Source organism: Electrona antarctica, assembly GCF_951216825.1.
Source record: "Electrona antarctica genome assembly, chromosome: 22".
NCBI lineage: Eukaryota > Metazoa > Chordata > Actinopteri > Myctophiformes > Myctophidae > Electrona > Electrona antarctica.
The window spans coordinates 27,888,103-27,904,129 of record NC_136805.1 but is presented as its reverse complement, the minus strand read 5'-3'; the positions used below and the strand labels follow the sequence as shown (position 1 = coordinate 27,904,129).

At 42.0% G+C, this 16,027-nt stretch overlaps 1 protein-coding gene across 1 annotated transcript in view; it reads right to left on the bottom strand.

Annotated features, from left to right (window-relative positions):
* The window catches only part of LOC306915776 (protocadherin-15-like), a gene marked incomplete at its 5' end in the record, with an annotated part of 193,042 nt that overhangs the window by 153,532 nt on the left and 23,483 nt on the right, over positions 1-16,027 (bottom strand). Inside the window, 2 exon segments of the mRNA XM_079493389.1 lie at positions 1,027-1,182; positions 2,215-2,375. Of these exon segments, the coding sequence (XP_079349515.1) occupies positions 1,027-1,182; positions 2,215-2,375 (317 nt within the window).

Here is a 16,027-nt window from a genome sequence, read left to right as displayed (position 1 = left end):
GGAGCGAATAATGTTTTGGGGAAGTGATGAGAAAGTGGAGAGTTGGAGGGCTTTGGAGACTCTGACAGAGTGAGAGTGAGGGAGAGAGAGAGAGAGAGATAGAGATAGAGAGAGAGGGGGGGGGGGGAGATAGGGAGGGAGGGAGGGAGAGAGCAGAGAGAGATAGAGATAGAGAGAAAGAGAAAGAGAGAGGGGGGAGATAGGGAGGGAGGGAGAGAGCAGAGAAACGGGAAGAGATATTGACTTGGACAGGTTGTAGGGTCTATAGGTATAATGAGATCGTCTAGCTGGCCAGCCCAGTGGTGCACGCTAGCAGTGATGAACACACTTACACTTCTCCGATGTGAGTCTGAGCATGGTCTTTTAAGCCCTTGCCTTCCGTAGCATCATGACACTCTCATCGGCGCTGGAAAGGTGTGTGTGTGTGTGCGTGCGTGCGTGCGTGCGTGAGGAGCTCATTACAGCACGGTATGGACAACAACATCCTCTAGAAGTACCTGCACTGCCAATCAGGTCAATACCTCTACCTGTGACTGAGTGTTTGAGTCAGGGGGCATCGCCATGCAGGCTTGTGGTGGACATTTTTGTCAAAATTCCATCTTTGCCACAGACATACAAAATGAGTGCACAATAATATTACAAGAAACTCTCAGAGTTAAGGGGGTCCCAAATAAAACATTTGAGAACCTCTAGTAGTAGTTCCAGGACTCTATGCCATAGTGTCGTAGTAAATTAGTGTCATAGATATTCTGAAGAAAACCTGGAGACTTGACATCATTCAGTAATTGGGTCTTATGATCAAAATAAGAACATATACCGTATATAATGGGATGTGAAAAATTAAATCAAAACATTTGCCATGGATAAGACCAAGTCTTTGCCATGGATAAGACCAAGTCTTTGCCATGGATAAGACCAAGTCTTTGCCATGGAAAGATTTGTCCGTGTACGGACATGACCCCTGGTTGAGTCCTGAGACAGACAGAGAGAGAGAGAGAGATAGTATGTTATGTTTTATGAATGTACCTCATTGATGGCGACATAGTATCTGGGCTGCTGGAAGCGGGGAGCATTGTCGTTGCGGTCTCGTACTACAATGCGGACCTCATGCAAGATCACAGTGCCTATCAGCTCGTTGGTGCATTGCACCTGAACCACAATGGACTGAATGTAGGAGGGGGGCTGGAGGAGAAAGAGACAGAGAGAGAGAGAGAGAGAGAGAGAGAGAGAGAGAGAGAGAGAGAGAGAGAGAGAGAGAGAGAGAGAGCATGATTGTTAGTCTGTTGTTATAAGTACATTAATAATTAGCTATAAGCATCTGTTCATTGAATACACAGGTTCACCTCAGACAACCAACCAAGATGAAACCATAGCAGAGAGCAGACAAAAAGCATTATGCAAACAATAGATCGATGCTTCAAAGGAGCACGGGTAAAACTACATCCAATCTAGGCTTTTGGATTTATTTTCAAAATAACATAAACTAATTAAACAGTGAGTTCTCTGTGTGTACGCTGCTGCGTACCTATTTTCAAAAGGAAAAAAGTTGAATGGGAAATGAGTTGTACCTATGTGTTTGGTGAAAGTCTTTAGATCAGTAAATAGCATTCATTTTGCATTCATCAAGAGTTGTCCTGCCTCTCAGCATTTGATGTTTGTGATAAACAATATGAAAGAAAATGAGGTTTTGGTTTGAACTGAATCTTTGGCTGACACCTGTTTCTGGATCAGTTATGGAGTTGAAAATGTAATGTATTGCTGACAATCAAAGACACAAGGCTGTAAGCTGGAAGTGGAGGTAATGACAGACAGACCATATGGGGGGAATTGAACTAGAGAAAATAAGAAAGATGAAAGAAAAATAAGTTTAGATACCAGTAGTTGAAGTGTTATGCTATATGTTCAGAAGTTATGTGATTTTCCGTTTGGACGCCCACTGCTACTGCCAATTATCCCCTTTGAGATCAAGCAGGTTTGTGCAAATCTGTGTATTAAATGCTTGAAATACCCTGCTAACAGACAGATAGACATATGGCAAAAACAATAATAAAGAACTAATGAGCATAACCAGGCCTTCAGGCCATACATTGTTGAAGGCGGAAGCATCTGTCCATTTACGCCCACACAATGTTTAACGTTCTTTTGGGGAATCTACCTGCTAGACTGGACAAGAGGGAAGCTAGAGGGAAACAGTAGCACAATTAGGTGTCTTACATCTCTGTCCAGGAGCCGTCCTGTGCTGTTGAGATACAGGGCTTGTTTGGAAGGGTCGAGAATGACCCAGTGGTCATTGTTGTCCCTTAGAGACAGCGAGATGGTACGATCCGGCCCCTCCGCCACGCCATTGATCTGCATGTTCTCAACCAATAACGTTCCTGGAAATAATGGCACACAAAGTTATTCGTTTAGAGAGACAGTACAAGCAGAAGAACGCCAGCACTCACGGGAGTGTTATTATTCCATTAACATTTTTATTCAGATACTGTAGTGTAGGCACACAGAGCAGAGCCTTCCTCAGTGCGATGCGTTTCACATTTTACCATTTAGAACAGTGGTTCCCTGCAGCTAAATGATTTAATAGCATCAAAATCTGTTTGACCACTTTAACCCTATATACACTCGATATTTGAAAATAGCCAGTCTACAAGCTTGTAGATGATCTGCAAATTTCCAATACAAATCTTGAAAATTGAATATTTTCGACACATTTTAACAAAACACATTTTGTAATGGCAGACATATTCATTTAGAGATGGCAGAGTTCACAGCCCCAGTGAGTCATCCGTCATCAATTAAAAGTTGCTGCAAGTGGCAAACAAAACTTTACGACCGATGTAGCTGGACATAAATAAAGAGAGACGATCTGCAAGGAAGCCTCCTGCATCTTCTCTGCCAAATAAAACAGATGTACAGTACATTTATTAGTTGGAGATTTATTTGATCCAAACCAAGTCAGCAGGGGCATCATTTGGGGTTCAATTGACACCTCGCTTTCACATTTAACTTATTTTCTCCACCAATGTTTTAGCAAACTAACACGTCTAGACACTTGTTTTATTGCTGCAGCCATACAGTACACTCATCAATCACTTTAAAACCATGGCCACCGTACTTTGGGCATGTCATTACAGGCAAAAAAAGTCAAAATAAATATATATAGATAGATATATTAATCAGACTTGAGTGGACATTTTATTGCTCAGTTAAAATGGTGCGTGCTGGTTGTGGGGACGGTGGGAGAGTGGCCACGGAGCGAATACACTACGGTGTTTAACCAATTACAGAGAATAAAACTGTTTTATGACCACAGTACATAGTATTCACTGGTGCACTGTAAGGCAAGCACCCTGGAAATAAATACTGTACGTACACATGTGCATGGGCTCCACTAGCAAGGTGTAATAGCAAAACAAACATACAGAAACCAATTAAACCAATCGCTGTTCTGACTTTGACCTCTTTTTTTTTTTTTTTTTTAAGATATTTTTTTGCGGCTTACGCCTTTTATTGTTTTTTTTTGAAGGGACAGACAGTAGGCTGACAGGAAACGGGAGAGAGATGGGGGAAGACATGCAGTAAAGGCCGTGTCGGGCTCGGGAGTCGAACCCGCGGCACACTGCGACTGGATTACCAGTCGGGTGCCCAGACGGTTACGCCACCGCCTGGGCAATAGACTTTGACCTCTTTATTGATAATAAACACATGTAATACATTGTCACACCATTATCAAAAGAATAAAACACAAAAAGCCAGTGGTTTATGTCCATCATGGACATGGTCCTTTCATATTTATGTGCAAAAATGATGTTGTGTTGCATGATGTGATATGTAGGCTACTGTATGTATGTATTTGAACTTAATGCACCCAATGGTGCATAACGTGTCCTAAACAAAAACGGCTAAATAAAGTATCGTTTGCTGGCGTAACTTTAGACAAGAACAGCGTTTTCGGGGGGTGAAAACGCAACAAAGTGAAAACACCTTTCAGAGTGGAAATCGTTGAAAACAACGTTTCCTTCAGTCCCGTTTCCATGTAAACGGTGAATCCGCAAAACTTGTGACATCATGGTTCAAGTGGGCTCACAACGCATATGTTTATTACATTGATGCAGAGCCGTGGGCGATATTTGGAGTTCCTAGAATGAGCAAGCGCTCCCTCGCCCCGCTCATCCTTCAAATACAAATGTAGACTAGCGATGGTGAATGTAAAACCATGATGTAAACAGCAAGCCTATTAGGAAGTAGAACGGAACGGTGATTCTTGTACATCGTGCCTGGTCTACATCTGGCAGTCCGTCACCGCCACCTAGCGACCTGGCATGCACATTACAGCGTGTCCAGTGATTACAGCGTCTCCGTGTAAAAGGTGCATAAAAAAAGGGAACTCAACGGGACTTTGCCGCTTTCTCTAAAAGTCTCTTAAACGCTCTTCAAAGTTTCACTCTGAATAGAAAACTGTGTTTTTGAACCAATCAGAACGTCGCATCCCTCCAGGCTATGGGACGTCTCCGTCTCATGCACGATGCGTACATGTGGATGAGTGTTTGTTTACATACAAAGTGACAGAAAAGACGGGCAGCAAAGCTTGTGGCTTATTTCTAACCTATAATGTTTTCAGATACAAATGTTAGCGTGCTGATTATGTTAAAAATGAGTAATACCCTGTCTGGATGTCATCTTGAATGAGATTAGAAAGGGAGAGAGAGCAGTAGTTCTGTAATCAGAAGCAGCTGTGTTTGGAGGATGACGCAGCAATGGGAATAAAACAGGTCAATGAAATCAAGATTCATTTTTATTCATGTGGCACTCATGTGGTTGGGTATGCCCATAATGATGACCACTCATGTGGTTGGGTATGCCCATAAAAAAAAGTGTGAAAAACTTATTTTTCATTTCACTAGGTCTTTAATCCATTATGACCTGAGATCAGATTCTAAAAATGTCTTCTACATCCTGACAGTTTTCTGAAAAAGCTATGTTTCTATGTCAGTGGTTCTTCGATTTAAAAAAAATAGCAGACCTACAAGCTCGTAGCGCGCCACTCGGTGGCGCGCTATGAGCTTGTAGATCTGCTATTTTTCAATAGCTAAAGCATAACATTCCATGTAACCCATTCCATGCTACACTTGCTGTGTGTAAGAATGTACAATGTCCAATGTTTCTCTTAAATCTGACAGGAACTAGGTCAGTGTATTTCCCCCTTGTAGCATGGTCGTGAACATTACACATTCATGACTTTTTTAATAATTACTGAGGTACTACGGAGCTACATTATTCAAAGTCCCACCACCACACACATCTTGATTTGGGTCACTCTCTCTGGGTTTCCGCTACTCTCTCATCTACTCTGAGTCATTTCAGGGAAAGAAAACGTTTGGTTCAAGCTCTACTGTTACCTGTCCATTTCACATTGTCAAGTAATATTGTTAGGGCTGTGGATGAGGTATGTGTACTGTTCTGTATAGAGGGTATGCGCATGCTTAAAGTGAATGGCACATCGAGTGGCAAATCGAGTGGCAAAGCAACATGCAAAGTGAGTTTAACATTGTTTAATAATGTTTAATGCAATCAGATAGGACTTTTCTGTTTGGATGTATGGGCTGTGTGTGTGTGTGTGTGTGTGTGTGTGTGTGTGTGTGTGTGTGTGTGTGTGTGTGTGTGTGTGTGTGTGTGTGTGTTTTTGCATGCGTGCGTGCGTGTGGTTTGTGGCTTATCTATTTTACATTATTGGGCTTTTTTCGAAGGCATGCTTGGGAAAAGAAAAGAAAAGGTCTAGAAAATGCGAAAGACAAAAAAGAATAGAGAAGTAAAGTATAACAAGGTAAACAGATCTTCATCTTGGCTGACTCCAGAGGAGCCAATTACCTCATCCAACACTGCATTATTCATAATGTAATTTTGCATGCATACCTATGGTTATGTTTGTAAGTGTTTGTGTGTTCGTGCAGATCTGCGTGCGTGCGTGCGTGCGTGCGTGCGTGCGTGCGTGCGTGCGTGCATATGCATGTGTCTGCACAGGCAGATTAAATCTTGTGCATCTTGTGCGTATTTACCCAGGGTAGGCATGCTGAATGGTATTTTTCAACAACGCTCTGCAAAATCACACAAACACGCGCACACGCACACGCACACACACACACACACACACACACACACACACACACACACACACACACACACACACACACACACGCGCGTGCGTTCCGTGCTATGCCATGCATACATTGGAATAGATGGCAGATGGGCAGACATTAATATGGAACTGTACTTGACATTTGATGCCCCAGAGTCCTCAGTCAATATTGACCAGTGTTTTTCAAACGTGTTCATGTCAAATAACCCCAATTGGTTACATACAATACAATAGGGCTTGGCATCCCCAGTTGATACTTTCCGTTTAAGATCAAATTAGTGCTAATGTAATGCAGACAGTTCGGTTCCTAAATATCATCACTCATGTAGCTCATTCAGGACCCACTGAAACACCAAGGACTCCTGGACCCCACTTTGAGAACCACTGGTATAGACAGATGCAGCCAGGAACTCAAGAAACGCACGCACGCACGCACGCACGCACGCACGCACGCACGCACGCACGCACGCACGCACGCGTTGGCAAGCAACCAGACATACTGTAAATGCACATAGACATGGATGGATGTGCAAATACACAAAGTTTGGCTTGTTATCAGTCTGAATCTCATCCTAATCTTCTGGCTTGTCTGACAGCCAATCAACCCAGTTAGACATAATGAAAAGCAAATGAATGAAAATGAGAGAGAGAGAGAGAGAGAGAGAGAGAGAGAGAGAGAGAGAGAGAGAGAGAGAGAGAGAGAGAGAGAGATGGTCCGGACAACAGATAGGGAGCAAGACAGCTGTGTGCGAGTGTGTGTTTGTGTCTGCATAGGCAGATTAAATCGTGCGCACACACACACACACACACACACACACACACACACACACACACACACACACACACACACACACACACACACACACACACACACACACACACACACACACACACACACAGCGAATCAAAAGTCTCATATCTGATGTGTCAAATATGTGATTGGGTCATGGCCTTCTTTGCTATCACGGAAACTATGAACGCCTCGCCATGATTGGCTGGTATTAAATAAACAAGAAAGTTAAATTACCGGTAAATTGGTTTATTTACATAAGAAATGGAAAGGGAAAAGATTTATTTTATGTATCAGTTCTTTTTCTTCCCCTTTTTTTCCTCCTCGTCTCTTCTAGTGTTTCTGGATGGCAAGAAGGAACGAGGAGAATATCCTTGCAGTCGGGCAGAAAGTCACAGAAACATGTTTACTTTATGTAAAGGGCTAGCCCTGGTCCAGTGCTTACAGCGAGTCTCTCTCTGACGCCCTGTGGAAGTCCCTTCCGCAGCCCTCTAGCGATTTTCTCACTCCCGTGCGAGTGTTTACAATTCCCAGCAAATAAACAAAACTACGTAACTACTCACCGAAACAAAGCCTGCTAGACCTGGGTAAAAGTCTATTCTCGAAGCTGGGAAGCGTCTCAGGTCCCCAGCTTCTCTCTAAAATGCACTATTTTAATCATTAAATAAAATGAATCCAACCAGATCGGCGCAGTCAAAACCCTTCTGGGCACAGGTCTCCACCAGGAGGATGTTTTGTGCGTGTGCGTGTGCGTGTGTGTGTGTGTGTGTGTGTGTGTGTGTGTGTGTGTGTGTGTGTGTGTGTGTGTGTGTGTGTGTGTGTGAGGTTTTTCCTTGGCCTCTAGGGAGTTGGCATACAAAGTTATCCACAGATCCGTGCAGTTAGAGGTAAAAACACTTTTCGGCGAGTTATAGCGCCACCATGAGGCTGAGTTGAAAATGTTCATGTGGCATTTCTTCCTCGGCCTAGTGGGAATGTGCGTGCACAATTTCACGGAAATCACACGATGTGTCCATGATTTGCAGCATTTTGTTTGAAACTGAGCACTCCTGCAAACTTTGGAAGCCAATCTTAGCCAATCAGGATGGAGTGTGAGAAATATGAAAGACCCGTTTCGTTCAATGGCTCTAGAGAGACTGTGTACCAATTTGTGTGATGTTTGGACAAAATCTGTAGGTGTACTGTCGAAAAACGCCATGAGCTTGTAGACGAGAAGCGCAACAGCAGGAGACAGAGCTATAGCTCAAATGAATAAAGATGGTGGCTTTTGTCATTGTATCTAATGGAATTCAATCTCATATAAATAGGTTATATTCAGAGACCTCACTTTATATTAGTGTGGCGGCTGTGGCTGAACGCTACAGGTTACAATGACCATGCCTTGAAGCATAGTCACTTTCAATCTCAGTTGAACAGTTTGCCAACTTTTTAACATAGCTTATTCATGTAAGAAATATTCCATAATGTGGAGTCAGTTCAAACTCATGGAGTCATTCATTCATTTATTCCAAATGTATAGCTGATACTGATTGAATATAACATTTTCACCAATTTGAGGTATAGTTCAGAATCTTGGATACAGAAAGTAATTTTGAAGATATATCGAAAGGTCATCTTGGGCTCAAAATGAAGCTTAGGGACATGGGAAGTTTTCTGGATACAAATGAGGCAGTGATATTCACCATAATGTGTTAACAACCATCTTTGTTGTTATTAGTCAAGCAGACAGTATATATTTTTTGTGTTTCTGGGGGTGATGTAGGTCATATTTTAAAATATAATGGTAGCAAGCCACAACAAACCTATTCTTCTACTTACCCTTATGTGTCAGGATACTCCATGACAAATGTCAGACTCCCATGTATGTAATTTTAGATACACGAGTTAATTGATGAAGAACAGCATAACACAAGTTATGTTTTCATTGTTTAATCCACCGTTTTTAATACGTTTTCTTCTTTTTTTTTTGTTTCCATCGGTGTGGGATAGGTGACACGTTCGGATGACATAACCGGAAACACTGGGTGGCTAAGGCTTCTGGGAAATTGAGGCCCAATGCATTCCCAATGGCGGCGCGCAACGGGAGCGTTCCTCCTTCGCTCTTTGTTGTTGATCGGCAGTTGGGATTATTTTTCAACACGACGACAAATGATCACACCATTTAAGGCGGATTTTCATGAAATGGAACGATGATGGCGGCCGGGTGGTTCTTCAAAGGTTAGTGAAAAGCTACAGGCAGTCAGATGGGGATCACAATGAATTAATCCTGCAGTCAAACTGTTAAACCAGAGCCAGAGTCTGCACATACAGTAGCTCTGCTCCACATTTTTATTATAAAAAAAAACATTTTAGAGGTTCAGGATGTTTCAGCTATTGTTGGCCTTCATCAAAGGCCAAAACTACTTGAGAACCTGTAAAATGACAGCGTTTTTATAATAAAACGAAACACTGTGGAGGAGGACAGGAGACATACAGATAACTTTTACTTGTCACTGTGTCTTTGGAAAGGAAAAGGAGCAGGGGGAAGGAGAGAGAGAGAGAGAGAGAGAGAGAGAGAGAGAGAGAGAGAGAGAGAGAGAGAGACAGAGAGAGAGAGAGAGAGAGAGAGAGAGAGAGACAGAGACAGAGACAGAGAGAGAGAGAGAGAGAGAGAGAGAGAGAGAGAGAGAGAGATTAGAAAGGAAGGCTGGCTGGTATGGAAGAATGGAAAGAAGACAGCGAGGCAAGAGTTGAAGGGAACAGGTGAGGAAAAAATAACTGTGGCTGACAGAGACAAAGAATCAACATGGGGAAAAAAAGAAACCATAGCCAATATCACAACCAATTTACCGTGTGATATTGTCCCATTTCTCTCAAATGATAAACGTTCTACAGTAGCTTTATCTGTCACGGCAGCAGGAGAACGAATTTGAGGGCCGTTAAAATAATAACGGGACTATAACTATATCTATTCCACCTGAAATGACTATGGGTTGTCTCAAGGACCACTGAACGACTCTGAAACGATTACACCGCAATTGATATCAGAGCTGGGGTTTTAGACAAGCTGAGCTTGTGTGATTGTTTCTCTGGACTTCAATCATTGCGTGCATAGTAGCAAGATGTCTGATGCTGGTGCTATTGACTTCTTAATAAAATGGGCTGTTGTGAGACAAGGGCCTTCACATAAGAGGTGCAAAGAATAAGCCACTTTGCACAATTTGCATACAAGACAAAAATGACTGATTGATGATTTTTTGTTCTCAAATCTGTGTATAAGGGTCAGAACAGCGCTTGAAAATGTTATGTTCTCAGATCACGATGAAGACCCCTTCCCTTCTGACTGACTCATCATATCAGATTACGATGAAGACCCCTTCCCTTCTGACTGACTCATCATATCAGATTTTTAAAAGTATTTTCTGTATGAAAGGGGATGCATTACAATCAAACTCCAATTTTGTACACTCTCAGTAAAATGAACACTTTACTGTGAAGAGGAACTAGAACACAGAGGTGTACAAGAGGTCAGAAAACCTGCAAGTTTACTTCATTACTTCCAAATTCAAAGTTCATATACCAGTGACCTACGCAATAGGCCTATCTCACAGCATTTCCCCGCCCCATTTTGGAGCTAGTGGTGTTATTTTTTTTGCGGTCCATAGGCTTCCATGTTAAAAGAGGTATTTTCACAAGCCACAAACTACCGTTTTGTAAAGGTAAGGTTTATTCTACTTATTTGAGTTGTTATACCATTGTGTTTTCTTCATATTATTATCGGTCTTTGACATTTTAACAGGAAATGTACTTAGATTCTCCAGAGAAAAAAAGTGTAAATGCCTAATGTTAAATGACACCACTATCTACCGGAAGTGGGCGTGGAAAGGGGGCTGTGAGATAGGCCTATTAAACAGTGGGAATTGTTGGTCTTTGCCTCCTAAATACAGTAGCAGCCCATTTCATGGCTAATCCAAGCCACTGACAAGGCAATGAAAATGCATAGATGGCCATGTTTACGGGGGGAAGTAATTGTTGTTAAAGTAATAATTGAATTGTCTTAAATAGTATCTCAAAGGAAGATGTAGATAGGTAAGAAATGTGTGCAGTTAAACCCTTTTGTTAATATTGTTTGGTTTACTCCCAGATTCCATTATAACAGAATAGGCAATGTAAAAATCCATAATGCTAGCTGACAGCCTAATAGAGAAGCGCCTGTGTCCATTATGAGAACCCATACTATGATAATAGGAATGCCAATACTAGCCAAGATTGTGAGACACCTAACAGTGTTTATTGTTTATGTGCATCGAGGCAGGGTCATATAAGTATGTTCCCTCAGCCCTATGTTTCCCTCAGGTTGGGGTTGGGCTTGGTCAGGGGGCCAGTGCTAGTTCTGAGGGAACATACTGTATAGTGTATAGGGCTGAGGGAACGCTCCCACGGAAGCATTCAGAACAGGTTTATTAAAAGACAGATTCCTACTCGGGATATTGATATTCAAATTACCAACTTCTACTGAATTACAAAGACCATCTTTGGGACATTGCATGCAGTATGTAGCAGCCACGACACTGTGTACATCTGCATGCATAACCCAACGTGAGAGCATTTTCACTGTGACAGTTACTTGACTGTAGTGTAACCGAAAATGTTTTTTCTCTTTTGCTGCTGGGAGCCTCTGTGGCACATGTCTGGAATAACAACAGTAATTTCATTTTGCTAAAGGCTAAACACTTTATTATCAGTGGTCAAGCTAGATTAGCAGTGCTTAATATATTCACATTAGTAGACTAATGACACTGGAGCAGTGAGCTAAAGAAAGATCATGGGATTTTATATGCTGCTGTAGTCTAATGATACATTTAGTGGATTGGGGAAATATGAAGTGTGTCTCCATATTGTGTGTGTTTGTTTCTCTCTAAGTTTGTGTGTGTGTGTGTGTGTGTGTGTGTGTGTGTGTGTGTGTGTGTGTGTGTGCGTGCGTGCGTGCGTGCGTGCGTGCGTGCGTGCGTGCGTGCGTGCGTGCGTGTCTTTGTGTTACAGAGAGATCAGCGGTGACCACCAGAGCAAGAACTGCTCCATGCTACAGAGCAGTGTATGTTTGTTTTGTGTTTATCATCTATACACATAACTGTATAAAGAGAGAGCTCTTACACTCACACACAAACACACCCTCACCCACTTATGTTAATGTTCTGTTTACAGAAAATTATGAAAATCACAACACTTCTATTTTCTTTCCCTGAGCAAGAATATAACTTGCCATTTTCCAATACCCCCCCTCTCTCACTCTCTTTTTGCCAATACCTTCAACAGCGATGCTCCACTAACCATATAACACCCATTTACAGCCAAATCTATTCCACAGCAAATCAAATTACACGAATTACATTCATTCATTCCACAGTGTTTTGCATTTTAACTAGAATACGCACGCACGCACGCACGCACGCACGCACGCACGCACGCACGCACGCACGCACGCACGCACGCACGCACGCACGCACGCACGCACACACACACACACACACACACACACACACACACACACACACACACACACACACACACACACACACAATGTGCACAAGTGTAAACACATTTAGATGCACATGACCCTCTTCACACTGTTGCTAGATAGCACATTAAAATGAGTTGCATAATTTTCTAGCTAGAGCACACTACAGAAAATGCGATAGGCCTACTGAATGCCACAGGAAAGTAATGTTATGCTTGTTTAGCTTCATTCACATTAACATACATATTTAGCACATGCACTGCGTGTACTTGTGGTGTTTGTACTATAAAGGTACAAGTTTACCTTGTTGTCTGAAAACAAAGGTTGTTCTTAAAAAAGGCTAATATTGGGGGTAACAGTGGGATTTGTTTTGGAGTGTCGCCTTGTCCAAATAATTACTTATTTCTGTTATAGAAATCCAATAACTTTCTTTCACATAACATTAGTAACCTTTTCAACTTTAAGGTGCAGGGGTATTTCACAGTTCAATAACTTTCAGTTACTCCACATAGGATTTCTGGTCACAACCCATTTTCTGACATACTTTGTCCACAACTCTAAAAAGATACTCTGAGCTGAGCACAAATCTCCTTCGCCAGGAGGCATGCCATAATAATAATACTTAACACAATGTCCATCTCTCTCTCTCTCTCTCTCTCTCACCGCAATGTTCCGTTCTTACTGGCAGTTGAATATAGCTAGTTTTCACCAATAATGATTTCTGGAAACAGATCACATTATTTCTGGGTGTACTCTTCTTCGGAAGTCAGAGGATCACTCACAGGTTGCGGAAGAGCTCCCTCTATCATAAATTGGATTGAAATTACAAATATATTCGTCAATGCCAGTGAATGAGTTAATGGGGAAAATAACTGTTCATCAATGACATTGACAACATGGCGCTGTTAACCAGAGCTGAGAAACAAAGGCATGTGCATCAAGAGAGGGAGAGTTGTCATCCCAGTAAAACCATGATGACAGGACAAGTGTTCTGGGCAGACGGCAGAATTTCGATGAAGCTTAGCGGCGTCAGAGGGGTTTTATAGTCATACAATGCAGTCGTTGCTGCTGGGCAGAAACCTTGTATGTCCCAAAGTCTATCATTTACATTTCATAAAGTGGAAAGTGGTGTGCCAGTGGATCCGATGTAGTTATTATTTGGTCACAGATTCTTGTTAATACTATTCATTGCTTAAATATTTATAAAAGCCACAGACAGACTTCAAACATTTTCAAAAGTATCAAAAATGTCAGATTTACAAGCTCACAACACACCATGTAATGGCAGACAGTAAAATTGTTATACTTCGAGCTTCCTCAATAGCGTGGATCATTTAGTTTTTAAATACAAGATGATTCAAAATGAGTAAGTAAAAAAGAATGGTTTGGCATACTACCGTAAATGATTTGTGTATTTCAGCCTCTAATAGGCTATATCCTCCTGAAAATAATAAATAATAAATATGTATGTGTGTCTACTGAATAACTAACACTTGAAATAAATATTCAAGTGTGATATTGAGCTGAGCTTCAGCTCAATTTAAACCATCCTCCTACGTGCCTTACTTTAAACTGATAAATACTAATAGCTCAGCTCACAAGTTGCTTCACAACAGGACAAAAAAGCAAAAAATGGTAATAGAAAGCATGTAGAATAGAAAGTATGAAATAAATATATTATTTACAATTTACAATTTAGGCATTTAGCAGACGCTCTTAATCCAGAGCGATTTACATTAGGCAAGAACAAAAGTATGGGAATACATCACATATATAAAATGCATTTATCAAGAAACATGCGTAAGCTAAGAACGTAATTAGAACATATCTATATAATGACACTATACTATGCTATACATCTACTATGATGTGCTATGACTACATACAATGCAATTATTGTGCTGTCTACATGTCATGCTATAAGTCTGTTTCAAATGCTATCTAAGTCTAAAAAGTGCTATCTAAGGGGGTAGGATAAGTGCTATGGGCCATGATGGAGTCTGAAAAGGTGGGTCTTCAGACTACGGCGGAAGATTGGGAGTGATGCTGCAGTTCTGATTGCAACGGGGAGTGCAATCATGTGTATACTGTAAAATAAAATAAAAAATAATACAAAAACACATACATGCAAATGACTTGCCACCAGTAATAACTAATTCAAATTATTGTTTTATTGTGCGTGCGTGCGTGCGTGCCGTGCGTGCGTGCGTGTGTGTGGCTGTGTGCATGCATGTGTGCGTGCATGTGTGCGTGCATGTGTGCGTGCATGTGTGCATGCATGTGTGCATGCATGTGTGCGTGCGTAAGACTCTGCGGTCAGTATTCATCCTGTAATCTGCCTATTAGGACTATCATGAGATATCTTGCATGGAAAGTTCACATTTCGGGCCTGACATCACTTGAGGCAATGTGATGGGGTCGAACAACATGGTCAGTGTTCATCCTCTGGGAAACATGGATGCACTTACTGTAGAAAGGCTGAGAGCTCTGCAGACATTAGAAGATGCAGAGCAAATTCCATTGCAATCCAGTCAGTAGTTGCGGAGATAAAATGTACCTTGTTTGGGAGTAAAGTCTAGGTTGGACTGATGGGCGTAGCCATCCATAGAGCCCCGCTGCTATAGAAAGCCTAAAAGCAACATTGCTTTTAGCTACGTATGATGGATATACAGTGGTGGAACGGTCAGTACTCACAAGGGATTAGGGGCCAATGGAGCAGTGCTCTAAATGTGATCACTGTAGCAAGGGGGTAAGTGATTGAATTCAGAAGGGAGTCATAACGTGTCAATCTTCCAATCTGCTGTTGAAAGATTAAACAATGTGACTGTTGGGGTGACCATCAGCAAGGCACTTAACCGAACAGCCCTCCTGCATTAAATGGGGGTTGTTTGTTGGCCAAAGTGTTTCCACTGGCCCCCATACTGTATGTATGAGTGGAACCTCATGAATGCAAAGCAAAGCGAGTACTGAACAAGCATGCCTGCTCAGCGAAACTCCCGTCCCAAGCCAAACATGAGGAGAATGTGGTACATTTATCTACAGTATCTATCAATAGATTTTGTACACAGCGCATTCAGGTATACGGATGAATAGTAATTGTTACTACTGGTATCTTGTTATGTAGGCCTATTGTTCAATTTAAACTTTTCAATTTTCACCATCTGGCAGGCTTGACTGTAGGGACTGAATGCAAAATGTAGCAGAACTGCATAACCCATATGGTAAATGGACTGGTGCCTTTCTAGTATTCTAATCTAACCCATTCACACACACTGCAATGGCACAGACACACCGTTACACAACACATGACACGCTAATGCGTTGCCTGGCTCAAGGTCCAGGATACTTAAACACAATGCCTGAAGGGGCAGGGGAATTAAGGACCCGGGAACCTTGGAGCTCCCTGACGAGAGCTATACCTCCTGAGTCCTGTAACCACCTATATGGTAAATAGGGATGTTACCCATTATGCTTACAGTACATTTGGACCTGTCCGGTACTACAAAAGAAATCTAAACAACACGCACGCATGCGCACGCGCACGCGCACGCGCACGCACACGCGCACGCACACACACACGCACACGCACACGCACACACACACACAC